Raw genomic sequence first — 18,672 nt, forward strand, 5'->3', positions numbered from 1 at the left:
AGGAGGGAGCGGGCTCCGAGACTTGGAAGCCGAACACCAGAGCCCGCTCTCTGGGGAGCTCCTCCGTCCTTCCGTTTCCATCCTGCTCCCAGCTACCGTGAGTGAGGAGAGCTCGCAGGGCTGCTGAGGTGGCCCAGCCCGGAGCTGGACCAAGGGACCCAGAAATTTATATACTGTTAGCTTTGCCTTTATGGGGGTGTGTCCGGAACATAAGGAGGCGAGAGAGGCATGATCACCATCACATGCATGAGTAGTTGAGGCCCCGAGAGGGACCTTGGTGCAGCCCAGGCTGCACAGCTCGGCGGGGAGGAGGGGCCTCTGGTAAGTCCAGGCTTGCAGGCCTTCGGATGGTGAAAAACGGATACAGCATTTGTGGACACACGACTGTCTGTTAAGAGCTGGCCAATTCCTCCCCTTCCCATGCCCTCCTGTTCCAGTGGTTCTCGAAGTGGGGTGCCCAGACCAGCAACGTCAGCATTACTCAGGAACTTACTAGAAAGGCAAATTCTTAGGCCCCGACCTAGACCTAGCAAATGGGAATCTCTGGGAGAAGGACCCAGCCATTTGCTCTAACGAGCCTTCTAGATGATTCTGTGGCAGCTCAGATTTGAGAACAACACTGCCCTCTTACAGTGCCGAGGGAGGTTGGGGTCTGGGGTGGGGTCTGGGGCCAAAGGGAGCTTGTCCCTAGTGGTTTGGCCACTCTGGCCTGTCCTGATGCTCTGGATTCTAGTCCCGTCTCAGCCGTCAGCTGGGGACTCCTGACTTGTCCCTTGTTTCTCCTGCTTGTAAAATAATATCCATAATGATGCAACACTTACGAAGACTTAAGGAATTACAAACCTTCATACGCAATGGCTCATGTAGTAGGTAAGTGGAACTTGTGTTATCTTCCCACACCCATTTTATAGATAAGGAAACTGAGTCCTAAGATGCTTTGTGAGGCGCCCAAGCCCATACTGTGTGGAGGATCCAGGTCTCGATCCAGGTGCCCCTGACCTCTCCTTCCTTACCAGTCCTTGCGACGTTCAGAAGTGCAGACGTGGCCTTATAAAGCTGCCTTCCCAGCCCATTTCCGCTCCGCGGCCACGCCAGGAGGCTCACCTTGCAGGACCCCGTGCGTCATCACTAGTCACCCGGGAATGATTATGCCGTGATGAGCAGATGGCCTCCCCCGAGACAGGTCCTGACCTCCCATTTTGTCTCAGTGGGAGACTCTTTAGCCTTCCCCTTCAAGGCCGACAAATACCATTCCTCAGAGGCTAAGAAATAGCAACAGAGGGTGTAAAGAAGGGAACCAATTTTTAATTCCCTTGTTGCGAAGACTGGGGCAAAGCCCTGCAGAGCACGGCAGCCACCTGGCAGTCACGTGGCCCGTGAGGAGCGGCCACCAGCCACCGGGAGCCTGCAGCTCTGTCTTGCGGGGGAGGAGAGAAAAATGCTCTGTAAATGCTTCCTCCCACAGATCCGCGGGTCATCTGGGACACCGTGGGGAGACCAAGAATTCTGATAGGAAAAAACAAAACAAAAACAAAAACAAAGAGGTTTGTATAGTCTATTCTGAAAGGAATTCCCAAGCCAACCAAAACACTAAGCAAAGCCTTGCAGCCACCCTCGTCTGTTCCTGTCACATGTGTCCTCGCTCATGGGGACAGTCTGCCATAGTCCTCTGTCTTCGGTTTTCAGTTTGTGACAAGGTCATTTGAGACAATCCTCTTTCCTGGCTCTGCAATGCTCTTTGTAGTGTTAATACAGATGTTTAGTGGGTTTCTGCCTGTTGCACAGTTAAGGGGAAGGTCAGTGAGCAAACCTCTGGCTTGTGCCTTACATCACTAGCCCCCTGCTCGTTCTATTCCTTCGTAGCATTCTTTCCAAGTAGTTGGGATGGCTGAGGTGATATCTCTGCTTTCTCCTGGCAGATGGACTTAGCCTGCTGAATTAGTGGAGGGGGTCGCGGCTGTTCTCTGCCTGGACCGTGGTTCTGGGACAGTCTCTGGATTTGGCTTTCATGATCTCATTGGTCTTCCAGGGGAGAGGGATTTGTCAAGTAAAGGCTTCCCCCAGATAATTTTAGCCGCCACAGAGTCATCTCTATCACAAACCAGGCACCGTGCTAGGATTGTCACAGCCATTCTTGTATAACAAGAATCGTGTGTGTGTGCACGTGTGCGCGTGCGCACACACACACACACACACACACACACACACACACACACACATTGTCCCAGGTGCCAGGCCAAACTCTTCAAATGGATTATCTCATATCTTTACAAGACTTCAACAAGAAAGGTATTGGTGTTAATCCCATTTTATAGATGAGGACATTGAGGCACTGGGATGAAATAACTTCCCCAAGCCCAAAAAACGAGCAAGGAGGTGGAGTCAGGATTCAAACGTGATTTTGAACACCCCAGAGACCTCACGATTCCAAGTGCGGTCCAAGGGCCCACAGCACACAGGTTACCTGAGGGTTTGTTAGAAGTGCAGATTCTCAGAGCTACTGACTGAATCAGAATGTGCACTATGCCCAGGGGATTCCTGTGACATGAGAGTAGCTGTTGAGACTGATCTATATGTGTGTATATCACACACACACACACACACACACACACACACACACACTCTCCAACAACTCTAGCTAGTTGTACCAGAATCCTGTGCTTTAGCTACTGTTGATTCTGTTTTCCAGCTGAGGCAGCTGTTAGACAGGTTTGGGGTGGGTCAGGGACAGAGGTGAGATTTGGTTCTGTGTCAGACTGAAACCACAACATGATGCCCGTTGTCATGCCCGAGTTGGGGTTCCTGGCCGCGTCTGCCTCTCCCTGGCTGTGGACCCGGAAGTAGAACCCCCTGCTGTCATGAGGACAGGTGCCTAGGACTGATCAGCTGCTCTCCCCTCTGTCCCCCTCCTACAGACGTGCAGCACATTAAGAGGAGGGACATCGTGTTGAAGCGGGAACTGGGCGAGGGAGCCTTTGGCAAGGTCTTCCTGGCCGAGTGCTACAACCTCAGCCCGACCAAGGACAAGATGCTCGTGGCCGTGAAGGTAAATCCCAGAGCTCTGCGGGCCCCGGGAAGGAGGAGGGGGTGCTGGGGGCCGGGGAGCAGGCGGGAGAGGCTCGCTCCATTCCTGGTGTGAAGGGGCATTCTTCATCCATTGTAATCAGGGGCCCTTGCTCTAAGGGCAGCGAGATTTCCGTTGGATCCACACCAACCTCCTCTGACTTTGCAAGTCAAGAACTACGGCACCTAAGGGGGCTGTGCCTGAGGTGCAGCTAGAGGAGCACGTTAGCCTGTGAAAGGGCCTGGGTCCCCATCCTTGTCCCCAGCTGGCCCTCCTCCCTCCTCAGTGACCTCAACAGGATGTGTCGTCCATGCCTGGAGAGTCACTTGACGTTTCTCAGGAATAGAACTGAGTGAAGGGTGGGCGGCTGAAGGAGAATCTGGGAGCCCCCGGTCAAGGGCAGCAGACGTCACTGGGAATAGAAGGAGAAGAGTGGGGAAGGACCAGCTACTAACTAAGCACAGGGAGACTAGTGAGTGAACCCGGAAAAATTTCTTATACCCCCACGCATGTGATCCGGGTTCAGACCCCCGAGGGTAACTGCCTCCTGGCAGGTACTTAGATGGACCCAGGAACCACAGGACTTTTGTCTTGCTGGGCCAGCAGTGCAGGAGCTGAATTGTGTGGGGTGGTAGAGAAGAGACTTACCACCAGTTCCCCACCCCGCACTCAGCCTGCAGAGAACAGCTTCTCCTATAAATCAGTGCTAAACAAATCTTTGAACATGATTTGTACGGACAAGGGCCAAGTAGGTGTCAGGAGCCCTGCTCTGGAGCGTGGACTGACCTCCATGGGTGCCACAGGAAGGCCTCTGAGAGGAGGATGAATTCTGCCTGGTGTCCTGGGCTGAGAGCAAGAGATACCGCCCCCCCCCATGAGGACTCTCACTGGGACCTCAAAAGGGTCCCGCCCTTAGCACTGAGGGCTCCAACCAAACCACTAATGAGTGTTCCACGCTTCTGTGACTTTGGGGTCTGTATATTCACAGTCTTGTGTGTCTGCATATTGCCTGTCCACGGAGGGCAGATGGCCTCCACAGATGCTCTGCAGCCCCCAGGGATAGCAGGGGAGTCAGAGAGCCTGAGGGAGACCCCACCCTGCCACTGATGAGCTGTGCAACCCTCACACAAGACACTTAACATCTTCAGCCCTCAGTTTCTTTATCTGTACAATGGGAAATATAATATCCTTCCTTAAAAGCATTGGTGATGAAATCACACAACATAGTAAAATTGTTCATCCATTGTTTGGGACATAGTAAATGCTCAATAAAGAGTACTTGCTACTGGTTTTTATTATCACCATCATTCTCAATGTTGGTCTTATTGAATGTGCTTAGACACATGACATATGGCCTTCTAAGCTTACACTGACCAGCTAGAATAGGGGGTCTGAACCTTTTCTCTAAAAAGGCCAGATAATAAATATCTTAGGCTTTGAGGGCCATATGCTACCCGTTACAACTGCTCTCTCTCTCTCTCTCTCTCTCCACACACACACACACACACACACACACACACACACACACACACATATCTATTAGAAAAAATATATGTATATTTCACAAAAGTAGGCATTGTCTGCTGACCAAGGATCTGGAAAATAAATAAGGAACTAGAGTATATTTTCTGTGAAGGCTAATCATTATTATTGCTAGACTGCCTGAGAATAAACTTGTTCAGTGTACCTCCATAGACGCAGGATGGTCAGATAAGCAAGAAAGTCTTTAAACAGCTTGGACCAGGGGAGTGGAAAGATTTCTAATTTTGTCTCCAAACGAGGATTCTGCACTGCTCTGAAACTTTTAATTTATCGGGAGACACTAATCCACTGGGCATTCCAATATCCGTCTGGGGACTGGTAAATGAAATGGACATTTTTGTGCTTTGAGCAGGAAATGAAATGATGGCCCCAAACCTTGGGAAACGTTCCTCACTGAGTGGTCAGGCGTTAAAGGACAGTACCCGGATTGGATAATGCAGAAAATGTGTTTCTGTGTTCATCTTTTTAAGATGGTTTTCTTCTCTCCTTGGGTCTGGGAATGTGGAGGAGACGAGTGCCCCAGGATTTTACAACATTTGCAGCCCAGGGGATCCACCCAGACTCCAGCCCCTGGAGAAGACACTCATTTACTCTAGAGAACGGTCGAGAAATGGTGTTTTCCTGTTTCTCATCCTCTTTAGAATTTACTGCTTTGTGCAGGCTCCTTCCTCTTGAGGCTGTTCTCATATTGGTGCAGGGTAATTGTGGACTTTCGGAGAACACATCTGAGTATAACCCAAGGTTAGGTTTTCCCCAAATTGTGGTTTTAAATCAATTGGCAAGAATCTTTTGCCCGGTGGTTGCAATAGGGGAGACGGAGCAGACGTCACAGCCTCTGTTCTGAAGATGCTTGTAGTCTGCTGGGGAGACAAAAGAAGACCCAAGAAAGAAGGAGAGCAGGGCAAGACAGAGCGTAATTTGTGCATAAGGGTAGTGTAAGACTGATAATATGTGGTTTATATTTTTAAATAGGTGGTGCCACTTTTAAATAGTCACTTGACAGAGAATACATGTGTTCAAAAGATCTCAAAGAGTCTCTTCTGATGGCCAATAGCTGATAAGAATATGAGAAAGGTGTCCAACCTAATTAATCATCAGAAAAATGCAAGTTGGCCATATTGAGATACCAGTGAACACCAAGCAGAATGACAACATAGTGGTGACAATACCAAGTGCTAGTGGGAAGGCGCAGCAGTATGATCATTTTGAAAAAGTTTGGTCTTCTAGAACATTAGCATACTGTGTGACCTAGCACTGCTACTTCTAGACCTGTACCCATTATCTACCTATCTATCTATCTATCTATCATCTATCTTTCTATCATCTATCTATTCTATCTATCTATCTATCTATCATCTATCTATCATCTGTCTATCATCTATGTATCCATCCATCCACCTACCTATTTATCTATCTGTCTATCTGTCTATCTATCTATCCATTCATCTATCATCTATCTATCTATCTATCTATCTATCATCTATCCATTCATGGATCCATCCATCCATCCATTCATCTGCTATCTTTCTATCTATCCATCTATCATCTACCTATCATCTATCTTTCTTTCTGTCTATCCGTCTATCTATCATCTATCTACCATTATCCTCTCTCATCTTTCTATCATCTATCATCTAATCTATCAATCATCTATCTATCCATCCATCCACCCACCTATTTGTCTATCTATCTATCTATCTATCTATTTATCTATCTATATATCATCTAGCTAGCTATGTATCATATATATATGATACATAGCTAGCTAGATGATATAAGTGGAATTATATATATATATAATATATATTTATATATATTTATTTATATATATATTTATAATATATAATATAAATATAAATATATAAATATATAAGTATATAAATATATAAATATAAATATATAATATAAATATAAATATAATATATAATAATATATATATTTATTTATATATATTATTATATATATATATAATTTCACTTATTTCAAGTTTAAAAAACAAGTAAAACTGAACTCTAGTGGTAAAGGATTTATATTTAGATAGTCACAAGTATTTTACAAAAGCCAAGACTGTGGACTGCATAAGTCAGTGTAGTGGTTACCTTTGGGGTGAGAGAAGGAATACTGGAGGGGCAGGGCATGCAGTGGGAGCCCTTCTGGGGTGTTGGCAATATTTAATTTTTTCCTTACATCGAGGAAACGCTGGTATTAGTTTTGTAATAATTCAGTGTGCTATAAAAGACTTTTCTTTCTTTTTTTTTTTTAATTTTTTTTTTAACGTTTATTTATTTTTGAGACAGAGAGAGACGGAGCATGAACGGGGGAGGGTCAGAGAGAGGGAGACAGAGAATCTGAAACAGGCTCCAGGCTCTGAGCTGTCAGCACAGAGCCCGACACGGGGCTCGAACTCACAGACTGCGAGATCATGACCTGAGCCGAAGTCGGCCGCCCAACCGACTGAGCCACCCAGGCGCCCCAAAAGACTTTTCTTTCAAAGATTGATCTTATTCCTAAAAATATGCCCCATTTATTCATGCCATAAATATTTATTGAACACTTACTATGTGCCTGGCACTGAATGAGACCCTGGGGATGAAAGAGGAGAGGGGACGCCCAGGCCTCTGTAGCTCACATCTCTGAATTCTAGCACAGTAGAGCCCAGAAGGGAAGTTTCCAGAAGAAGAGGAGGGCATGTGCAGAATGATGACAGCAGCATCTCACAGAGAATGCTGATTACGGTGCTCACGATATGCTGGGCCCTGCTCTTAGTGATGTGTGCGGGTGAAGGTTTGTTCTCACGGCCTCCAGAAGCATTAGGCATCACCGCTATCCCCATTTCACAGAAGTGGACACTGAGGCACACAGAGAGAGGTCAAGCAGTTGGCCCAAGGACCCGCAGTGGATCGATGGTGGGGCCACCTCAGATCCAGGCAGGCCTTCTCCTTCCCAGATGAGGGGATGAGCCCCTCGTCACTGCTTTTCCTGGTTCCCCGTGTCTCTCCACGCTCTGTCCCAGGGGAGTCTCCCCGTTGCTACAAGTCATGAATTCTTGTGGTTTAATCTAGTGTAGCGCTTGTCCTGTCTGTGGAGGCTTTTGTTTTAACCTCAATGAACCACATAATCGACTTCCGAGATACCTAATTGGTTCACGGTGTTGTTGTTATCTGAATTTTATTTCTCCCTCTTTTGGTGGCCTACCTTCTTGGTTGTTTTTTTTTTTTTTTTTTTTTTTGAAATAATTATTTCTTCACTCTCTTTGAGCATTTACTTATTTTAACATCGCTATCAGCCTATTCCTATGAAATTAATTTTATCTGCAGGAAATTCGTGTTGTGGTTATTGACGGTTTTAATCATTTGGATCTAATGATCTGTTTCTTCCAGTTTGTCTGAACGCCAGCTCTTGAGTTCCCTTTAGTTTGGAGAGTTGTTTTGTTTTTGTTTGGGGCAATCATGACTTCCAGTTTCAGTTAGTTTGCACTGGAATAGGCACTTAAAACATTTTTAGTGCAGAATCTCAGATTTTTACTATTTTCCCAATTTCTTAAAAACACAGGTTTTCCTCTTATTCTTAACACTTTCTAAACACCGACCTTTAGTAGGTTCCTCTAAAGTCTTCATCTCAGGCTCCATAAAAACAGCCAACACTTTGTACTCATATTTCATTGCTTTCTATGACGTTTCATTACATTAAGCAATGACATTAACAGATGGATCATAAATGATTTTGGGAAACAATCAGAGCTGACCCTTGGCAAGCTCCCCTCTGGGACAGAAGTATCTGTCTGAGTGTCCAATTAGCAGTGAGTATTCAGGGCATAATAGATGCCAGTCAGGATGTTCCTCAGAGGGTAATGGACAGTACCAGTGAATTTGGCCAGTCATGTGGATATAACTTGGTGGAGAGTTTTTCTGGCCAAAAGAACAGCATGTGCAAAGGGCCTGAAGCAGGTAAAAGTTTGGTGGGTACAAAGGACAGAAAGACCAATGAGACTGAAGTGTAATGAATAAAGGGGAAGAGGGTATGGGAGGAAATGAGGCAGAGAGAGATGGGGAGACCTGACGTTTGGAGCCTATCAACTGTCTTGAGGGGTTTGGATTTTATCCTGAAAACAGCAGGAAGCCAATGGCCAGTTTTAAGCTAAGAAGACAGATGAGAGAAGGGCATCCATGTCTGTAATAACTACCCATCTTCCTCTCTCATAAAATCGTTTGAGAGTGTCAGCAAGAAGTGACTGCGGATTTTCAGACTAAGAGAAAGATGATTTTTGTACTTAAAAAGTGTTAATTGACGTGTGCGTGTTTGAATATTAAAAGTTTGGACGTTTAGAAATGCGTGCATCCCCGCACATATTAAATGGGTTTCGGTGTGCGAATGAAATATGAAACCAAACACTTTGAACTATCCCTCCGCGCCACCCCCACCCCCCTGTAAGAGAAAAGGAAACTGGAAGGCCGCAGCCCTGAGGCTGGACAAGAGGAGGATGTTAAATGACCTTGACAGAGTTGGGAGCTACTGAGAAGTTTGAGTGTTCTTGCCGTCAGGATGGCTTCCTTTCCGTGTGACCAAGGGGCCCCAGTGGGACCCAGGCCTGGGGGGGGTGGGTGGGGAACGTGAGAGATGGCACACTTAGAGAGGAAGATCAGAAAGTGTGTTGTCCTCAAATTTGGGGGGACAAGAAAGGAGACAAGTTAGGGGGCAAATTCCAGATCTCTTTGTTCTACGGATACTGCTCAAAGGACCTAGGTAGGAGCCACCTCGGCTTCAGAGACCCGTCGGTGTGACCCAACTCCCTGCAATAATGGTTGGCAGCCGTGATGAGCACCAGTTCTGCCCCTGGCGCTCACCGGTGCCACTGACTGGTGATCCACTTTGAGGTTTCCCAGCCCCGAGGAAGGGGTTGGGTGTGTGGATGCCCCTGAACAGTGCAGGAGAGTCTCTGAGCTGGTTTTCCTCCTCATTAGTCTCCTCCTGTCATCTCTGTCCCAGATGCATCTATCCCTAGGGGTTGGGGCCATGTGCATCCCTGGACCCCAGATACCAAACCCGACTTTTTGCCAGTTACATAGGAACTTCAGGTTGGACCCAGGAACCGGAAATCCCAGTGTGAAGGCAGAGAGGGAACTGGCAGCAGAGAAAGGCTGTGGCGAGACTAGGAGACAGCGGTTGCTTTGTGCCCCGTCTCCCAAATGAGGAGCCTCTGTCCTCCTGACAGTGTAGGGTGCCAGGCTTAGGGACGCTGGCTGGCATTGCTTGAGAGCTGAGAACGGAAATATCCCGTGACTGCCATTGGTGTCCAGACGGTGCAAGAGAATGATTTACAGAGATGGAGAGAGGCCATTTGGCTGGCCCCAAATTTGATCTACTTTTCCTTCTCGTAAATCCAGCATTCACATAAATCTTTGTAGTTCTCTATCCCACCCATGCTGGGTTCCTCTTTTTCTCCCCCCTCTTATTCTTCATGAAAATAAATAAATCACCGGCCGTCATCCTCTGCCCATGGCCCAGCCCATGCAGCTCAGGAGCTGGGTCACCAAGAGGACCCTGTCTCACCATGACCCTGCCTTCTTCCACCCATAGCAAAAAGGCTTTGTAAATGCCGTTGTTACTGCTGGACGTGGGCACACAGCAGCCTACTCCTTCATTACCGGGTAGCTTCCCTGAGAAGGCAGCCAGAGCAGAAGAGGAGCGCACATGAGATCAGAGGCGGCAAAGTCAGCGGTGGACTGGACCGCCCACCTTCCTTCCGGTCTGGGTCTGCACCACCAGCTCAGCATCCTTGTGGGACCTGGCCCCTCTGCCATCAGGCCACATTCTCGCCTTTCCTGGCCTTCTCCTCTGCCCTTTCACACTGTTTAACTTCTGTGCCCACTGTTCCCTTGGGGACATACCTAGTGACCGATTCATCTGGTAAGTTAATCCAGCAGGTGCGCTGCACAGGAAAGTATCCTGGGCTCCAGATTCAAGCTATGGCTTCTTGGCATGGTCTTTGGCAAGTCACTTCCCCATTCTAGACCTCAGTTTCCTGACGTGGGAGTCACGTGGGAAAGCTACACTGGGTCAATTCCAACATTTCTGTCAATAGTAGAATCGTTTACTCAAACACGTTTTTGGTGAAAGCTCCGAATTTTGAAAAGAATGAAAGGTGGTATTGGTTGAAGTTGGAGTGGATTTGACCTCTGGCTGAGAGACCGCGGCTAGAGGCACTGCCACTGAACTCTGGGGGTCAAGAGGGGCTGAGGTCCTGTTTAACTGTACGCCTCTGTCATTTCAGGCGTGTGAATGTGGACTGACTCCCAGACAGGGCTGGGCCTCAGTTTCTCCCAAATCTAGAAAGGAGCAGGTGGAAGCTGGTGATGTTTAGGGCCCTTCTGGTGCCGAGTCCATCATCAGTAATGTGTGCTAATGACTGATGAGGTCTGATGGGCCCCCTAGATATGAGGCTTGCATATTCATGTTCCCACAGCGCTGTCAGCCTAGGCAGCCCTGTGGATTTCAGTTAACGGGCATTGCGGTGGCCGGAGAAAGACCTCGCTGGGGCCGCGGGGGAGGGGGTGGGGGGGCTTTTGGTGGTACCACGGTCTACGGGGGAGCGCAGTCTGCCTAAATCACCAAAAAGGCCACATGCTTGGCAGAGAGGATGCAAACCCATCTCATGCCAGTCTGGATTTCACTAATCTGAGCATAGTGTGCATACTTCACCCTCCCCCCCTCATTGCCTCGTGTTGTGTCCCGTGAGGTTACTAAACCGTGTTGGCTGAAGGAAGTGGGTGTTGTTTGGCCCCATTTGCCTTCTGAGCTCGTGGGGAAGTTGAGGAAGCCCAAAGAAATGTGTGCGCACACCTGCCCAGGCCGTGTCTCCTGCAGGAAGGGGCCCTCTCCTTCATTGGTCATGCTCCTCTGGCCTAACATGGCTGCATCCCCGTGGCAGTGCCCTGTCCACGATCCCTCGATGTGCTCAGCGTCTTCCACGTCAGTCTCACGGTCCCCTTCTCGTGCTGGAGCCACCACACTCCTACCTGACACCCCTCCTGGCCATTGCTTGCCCATTTATCTTCCTGGGCCCTGGGGCAGGTCTGATGCCTCCCGCTCTTCCTGGGTTCTCCCTCCCCACAGGGGCTACATCGTGGCATTTTAGTGGCCAGCGGATGCCCACCTCCCCATCCCGCCCTGGGACTTGGAGGGACTTCACCCCATTCTGGTCCTGAGTGGACCCGGAGGCTGCTTCCTGTTCACTGCCTTCCCCATAGCTGCAGCCCCACTCACTCTCCAGTGCCTCCTTCACCTTCCTACTAGGAGGACACAGGCGCCTTCTAGAAGCCAACACGTTCATGTTTCTCTGCAAATATGTACTCCTTCACCATCTAAACTCAAGGAGTAGAAAGAACAAGGAGACTTTATTATGTTGTCTGCCTGATTTCTGGTAGGCTCTGGGCAAAGGCTAATTTATAGAGTTCAAGCAATGGGGCGGTGGTTTTCCCACTGTTTCTTTTAGCTGTGGGACCATTTCTTGAAGGAAGCCTTAGGGGAAGAGACCTTTGTCAGATTTTCCACCTCCACAGCTCCCTCCCTCTGCCATTCACACCAGCCTTCGGGGGGAGTGTAGGGCTCTGAGATGAACATGAATTGAAATCACTGGCTGGTGGATGGGAGACGGGGTCAGAAAGTTGGTTTCTGTTTCATGAGAGATGACACGATTTGTTGTGAACCCCCAGTCTTTATTATGGGCACGTTTATTCCCATGAGGGGAACAGACAGGCCCTGGTCCTCCAGTTGCTGAAAAGCATGTCATGCATTGTTTCCAGGCCCTGAAGGATCCCACCCTGGCTGCTCGGAAGGATTTCCAGAGGGAGGCTGAGTTGCTCACCAACCTGCAGCACGAGCATATTGTCAAATTCTACGGTGTGTGTGGCGACGGTGACCCGCTCATCATGGTCTTTGAGTACATGAAGCACGGAGACCTCAACAAGTTCCTCAGGTAAGCAAGGACTGCGGTCCCCACCCCTAGTCCCCCTACCCAGCTCCGCTGAACCCCTGTACTTCACCTGGAGTCAGAAGTTACCCCCACTTAAGTCTGGGGATTAGAAATGAGGCGTAGCTGTTCATTCTTCCATACCATCTCCTGAGGAGCAAGCTTCAGACCTTTGTCACTGATTTCTGGTGGGTAACATTGAGGGGGCCGTGACAAGGGAGTATTTTCTTCCTGATCCCAAAGTAGACTGGCCACAAGAGAAGGCTCTGGAATGAGTCCAAGGAGGGAGCCCCTACCAGCCTGTAACTCTCAGCTTAGAGACTCTAGAACCGCCCTTTCTCCTGATTCTCTGAATAGCTTTCTCACTTTGTGCCTTACATTTCTTAGTGCCGCAAAGTAGAGCTAATTACACCCCTCCTGGAAAACTTCGTGGTGGAGACTTTTTTCATGATGAATAAGAAGGCCCGAGGTTACAAGCTCATCAGGAGGCCGTGATGGTTGAAAAAGAACAGCAGATTTTCCTTGGATAAATTTATAACTGTGCTATCCAGTACCTTGGGTATATATGGACATTTGAATTCAAATTTACACTACTTAAATAGAATTCAAAAATTCATTTTGCTTGGTCGCACTAGCCACATTTCAAGTACTCAGTAGTCACATGTGGCCAGTGGCTACCATGTTAGACAGTGTGGTATATGATATTTTTATGAATAAAAAGTTCAATGGGATGGCACTATTCTAGAAAGATCGGATTTGTTGTAAGAGGGTTTCCCCAAACCTGGATCTAGATCATCTGGATTTTGAGGTCCTCTTGAGGGAACTGGTAAGAGAATGGAACCCCAGCCAGAAGTTCTGGGTGGGGTTGCAGGGGTTGGAAGTTCTGGTGGGGGGCAGACTCTATCTTCCCCAGGGAGGACAGCTTCTCACCACTAGAGCAGAGTTAACACTCTTCAGCTTCCTACATCTGCCACTTCCAAGCAGTGCCCAGATGTGGAGGGGGCAGCCATGTGTGAGGATCTGTGGAATTCAGGGTCCCAGGAAGCAGGTTTGAACAATCAGGCCCTAGACACTTAGGGTGTGGTCTTAGCCACCTTTGAACTCCATTGAATCCCATGGCCCATAGTGACATTTTCAGAATTCGAATGTAAGTAATAGAACACTGTGGCTACTCACCAAAAACTGATGAGCATGTCCTTGAGGTGAGACATTCCTTGGGTGCTGTGGTTTTAAGGGGGAATAGAAAGGGCCCGTAGCAGATAATGAACTTTTCTTATGAGCTGGATTTCCAAAAAATGGCCCTCGAGGAGTGGAAAGTATCTGTAGGGTGTTTGGAACCTCCTGAACTTGGATTTTCACAGCGAAATTTATTCCTCTCTTGGAGGACTCAGCCCTTATCATAAGACAGACCCGGGTTCGCATCCTGAATTTGTCACATCTTACCCACGTAACGTAGAGCAAGTTCTTAAACCTCAATTCTCTTTCCTAGGAAACAAGACTGTTAATAACTGCTTCAGACGTTTGCTGTTATGAGTACTGAATGATTATATTTGTATACTACTTGGATGAGTTTTCCATATAGCTGGGTTTTCAGTCAGTGAGAGCTACTATTAAATTATTACAATTACCATTTTGTCAAAACTGTGAACCAGTCCCTAACACAGGCAGTGCTGTTTCTCGGTATTGAGGATCTTTAGGCTGTGCTTGCACCCCCTGGAATGGTCAGAGGGACACGCTCCATTTTCCACCGAGCCCTCACCACAGATTCAGCGGTGCCTTTAGCCCCATGTGCCACACACAGGGCTACAGAGAGCTCCTGGTGCCTCTGTGTGCCACTGTCATTCCCAATATAAGGGAGGAGGGAGAAAAAGAGGCTAGAAGGCAGTTGGTGGCTCTTAGGGGCAGGCTGCAGTGTCCTCTCCTGGTAGACAGGAGTGCAGGCTTGCTGGCGGATGCCCCTTCCTTGTGAGCTGATGCCGTAGCTCTCTTTTGGAGGGGTGAAGTAGGCAGATCCCACAGGAGACAGTAAAATGAATGTGTTCATATTTAATGACTCCTTTCAGTGGAAATTGGAGAAGCAGTAAAACAGGCCGAGGCCTCTCTGTATACCAGGGCTCCTTGGTCCACAACTTCATAAATAAGGGCTCTGGGTATGGTTACGGCTCATTGGGCTTTCTGGAAAAAAGAGTGAATACTGAAAGTGACTGATATGACAAGGCAAGGCATTAGGATAACAAATCCGGGCCTTAATTTGGGATGGAGGGGCTACTGAGGCTTCAGAGGCCTTGGCTTCAGGGTCATAGGGTCTCTCCAACCGGCTCTGCTACCAACAAAAGTTACCCAGTCCTAGGCAGCGTGGTGGTCAGGGTAGGAATGTGGACTCAAGACCCCTGCTAATCAATGGTGTGGACTGCCCACTGGCAGCATCAGCACCCGTGAACTTGTGGGAAATGCAAATACTCAAGCTCCACCTAGCCAATCAGAATCATAGGGGGAGGAGCCCAGGGTTCTGTTCAGCTGGCCCTCTGGATGATGCTTCCTGAAGTTTAAAGCTCTCTGGAGCCACACGCCGACTGGTTTCAGTCGGCCTCCTGATTACCCATAAGGCCACTGCAGCACCACTGTGACTTTGGCCGGGTGATCTGATCATTTTGTGCCTCAGTTTCTTTATCTCAAAATTGGAGTGGGAGGATTAAGTAAATTAATAGATGTAAGGTCCTTAAAGCAGTGCTTGGAACAGTAAGGGCTCTGTAAGAGTTAGCTATTGTTTTTTTTTAACGATTCTGTAGTAGATATCTAGAACCCAGGAAACTCCTGAATAGCGTTAAGATGTTTAAAAGAGTAGATGTATTTCCTGATCCATTAGAGTATGTCTGCATCATCTTAGCTGGGAACCTGGTTGTACTCATATGCACACTCACATGATGTAATATTGGGTAGATAAGACTAGGCAATAAGTAGGCTAGGAGAGATTTTATCCATGTCTGTGGCGTATTCCAGAGATCACGGCATCCAGAAGACTACTCCCCTTGATCTCCTGAATTCTCCTGTCCCCTGTCTTCTCTCCCACCCTTCACAGGGCCCATGGGCCAGATGCTATGATCCTTGTGGACGGGCAGCCACGCCAGGCGAAAGGCGAGCTGGGGCTCTCCCAAATGCTCCACATCGCCAGTCAGATTGCCTCGGGCATGGTGTACCTGGCCTCCCAGCACTTTGTGCACCGGGACCTGGCCACCAGGAATTGCCTGGTTGGAGCCAATCTGCTGGTGAAGATCGGGGACTTCGGCATGTCCAGAGATGTCTACAGCACCGATTACTACAGGGTAAGGTGGCTTTTCCAGCTGCAGGACTCAGCAGCAGAACTAGCACCTCGCTCACATGTCTTTGTCATTGTCCATTAACCCTGTCACTCGAGAGAACACACATGCGCACCCGTGCCCAGACATACACGCAATGGTCATCCTTTGGCCACTTCTGCTTCTTGACATACCTGTGTATTATTCTCTCGATAGCTCACGCCTCCCTTCCCCTTGGACATTTAGCTCAAATATATTCTTCCGTTGCAATGACATATGCATCGTGTTCTTACTTGCATCAATACTCATTCTTCATGCAAACGGACCCATACGTATATGTGTATGCCCAAATGCACACATATTCAAGCTCAACTTGGTACTACATTTTAACATCTTCCACCTCAGCCCCTGATCCAGCCTTACCCACAACACATTTTATTCTCTGAAATTATCTGGTGACTGGGTAGGCTTATCTTGCCTTCAAAGGCAGATCTTAATGAGAAGTCAGAACCCAAAGTAAAGTAGCAAAAATTGTTAATGAGGTGCTGAGCACGATCACCCCAATGATTTAGGAAAGAGGAAGCAAGAAAGCATGTTATTGTTGCCAACTTTTGAGAGAGATGCAGGTTGGCTTTAACAAAAAGCTTTCTGATTGTGAGAGGAGATACCACGTTCAATTTTACTTCTATACGTTAATAGGTATCTTATTTTTCTCCCAGAATTATTTTCTCCCTTAGTCTTTGGAAATCCCCTTCTAATGGATTTGAGTGGTTTTGACAGTGTTTTTATTGCCAGGGAAAGGACAAGTGGGCATGAGTGTCATTGACCCTGAAAGAGGGAAACATGGGTGCAGCCTGAGATGCAAAGATCGGGTGATTTCTGAAAAATGATCGGAAGGCACATGCCTCACGAGATACGTAAATTTTACTTCAGGGACATCGAATGGGTGAAGAGTTTGGATAGGTGGCATAAGAGAAGGGTGGGGCAAACTTCTGGAGGTCAAGAGTCATGGCAGCCATTGTAGGGAATGAATGTAGGGAATGAACGATCATATTATGAGTCGAAGAGCTCAGATATGATTGTCCTGTCAGCCTAGGCATGATGGACGAGGAGGTGGGGAGTTTGGGGGTGGCATATACAGATCAGTTCTATCTGGATGCTCCTGGTGGCTTTGCCTAAACAACATTGCCCAAGACATTAAAACTGATCACTCGAGACACTTCATTTTAGCCAGGGCCTGAAGAAAAATGAAATATTTAAGAAATGCCCTTTGTGGTTAGAAGTGATTTGTTCATGGTACAACCACAGCATGGCAGATGATATACCATCAGGAGAGAATATGAGGCAAAGAAGACCAAAGGGCTTCTGGGAAGGTAGTATATCTGAGCAAGCTGGGCCATATCTTGAGCCACCTGCCCTATCCAACATCCCCAGATATGGAGAAGGGAGTATAATGTAGCAGTAGCCACAGATGGATGGCCAGGGCAGACCTGCCAGGAAATACCAAAGCGGAGACTTTCTTTAACATCTAGACTAATTTTTTCACTCATTTCCAAGAGAGACATTGGTATCATTACTAGGGGCCATGAGCCATAGATTTCTTGAGTCTGGCTGGAGTTGGCACCATTTAATTGCTTTGCGTTCTGTGTAATGGGGTTTGCTGGCCTGTCTGGCTGAGCTCGGATTTATGTTGGTGTTGATAAAAGCAAGGGAAGGATCATCGTTTTTCTGTGTGAGGCAGATGTGTGATTATGCCAATCTGTTCTCAGCTGGCTTTACCATGGTCTTGGGAAATAATATCTGACCAGAATGTGTGCAGACTCAGCTTTCAAGCTCACTTCAAGGAGTGCACTTACTATTTCTTGATTCTGATTCAGAAGAGTAAAGAAAAAAAATCACCTCTATCAGTCACCAAATGACACGGCTTTCCTCTTGCTTTAACAACTAAGAACTGATGCTCTTTACTCCTGGGAGAGCAACAAGGGGCAGATCCATCTCCTTCCTGTGGGCGCCAGGGCTGATTGGAATTTGAGGAAGGGAGAGTGAGGGGGAAAACGTCCACTCTCCAGGTATCTGCAATTGCTTTTTTCATGAGTTCTAAGCCAGGCATAAGCTGAGGCCAGCTGGCTTGAAAATGTGTCTTTGGTCCCAAGGAGTATGAAATAAAAAAGAGAGTTATGGTAGTAAAAACAGTGCACCGCGGGAAAACTGCGCATCCCACTGATGGTGGGTAGATATTATACTCTCCATATTCCGGGAGCAGCCTGTATCGTGTCTTCATGTTCAGTTGCTCACGATGTCCTAAACGATGCACAGCTCCCCCGCCCTCACTTTCTGTAAAACAAAAGGCAGAAGTAGATTTCCCAGAGGTCACATCAGTAATGAACTTTGAAGTCTTGTTATCCATGTTGGAAGATACGAGGGTGACAAAGGTATTCTGCGTTGGGACCTAATCTTACCTAATGCCACCATTAGCAGCCATGGGACCCCAACACACTTCCCCTAAACTCTCTTTAATTTTCTTATTTTAAAAAATGGGGACAAACATAGTCTCTTGCAGAGTTATTTTGGTGTTAAGCAAGTTAATTTGTGTAAAGAGCCTGGAATACACTACTTAATGGATAAACCATTGCTTATACTATCTTCCTTAGTCCCCCTTCATACCCAAGGCAGGAGAGCCACAGGGATAATCTGGTTTCCAGATGTAATTCTCAGGTCAGACAGGAGGGCCTCCTGACCACTGGAAAATAAACTGGGATCATGCAGCTGCCCCAGAGGAGTAGGGTTTTTAAGTTGACCAC

At 47.7% G+C, this 18,672-nt stretch overlaps 1 protein-coding gene across 2 annotated transcripts in view; it reads left to right on the plus strand.

Moving 5' to 3' along the window:
- Window positions 1-18,672, plus strand: part of NTRK3 (neurotrophic receptor tyrosine kinase 3) — a 539,904-nt gene that overhangs the window by 473,663 nt on the left and 47,569 nt on the right. For both annotated transcript variants that reach the window (XM_042941053.1, XM_042941054.1), the window contains 3 exons: window positions 2,916-3,046; window positions 12,409-12,581; window positions 15,655-15,898. In XM_042941053.1, coding sequence (XP_042796987.1) covers window positions 2,916-3,046; window positions 12,409-12,581; window positions 15,655-15,898 — 548 coding nt within the window. The remainder of the gene's footprint in view (window positions 1-2,915; window positions 3,047-12,408; window positions 12,582-15,654; window positions 15,899-18,672) is intronic.

The sequence above is a fragment of the Panthera leo genome, chromosome B3 (genome assembly GCF_018350215.1).
Source record: "Panthera leo isolate Ple1 chromosome B3, P.leo_Ple1_pat1.1, whole genome shotgun sequence".
Taxonomy (NCBI): Eukaryota; Metazoa; Chordata; class Mammalia; order Carnivora; family Felidae; genus Panthera; species Panthera leo.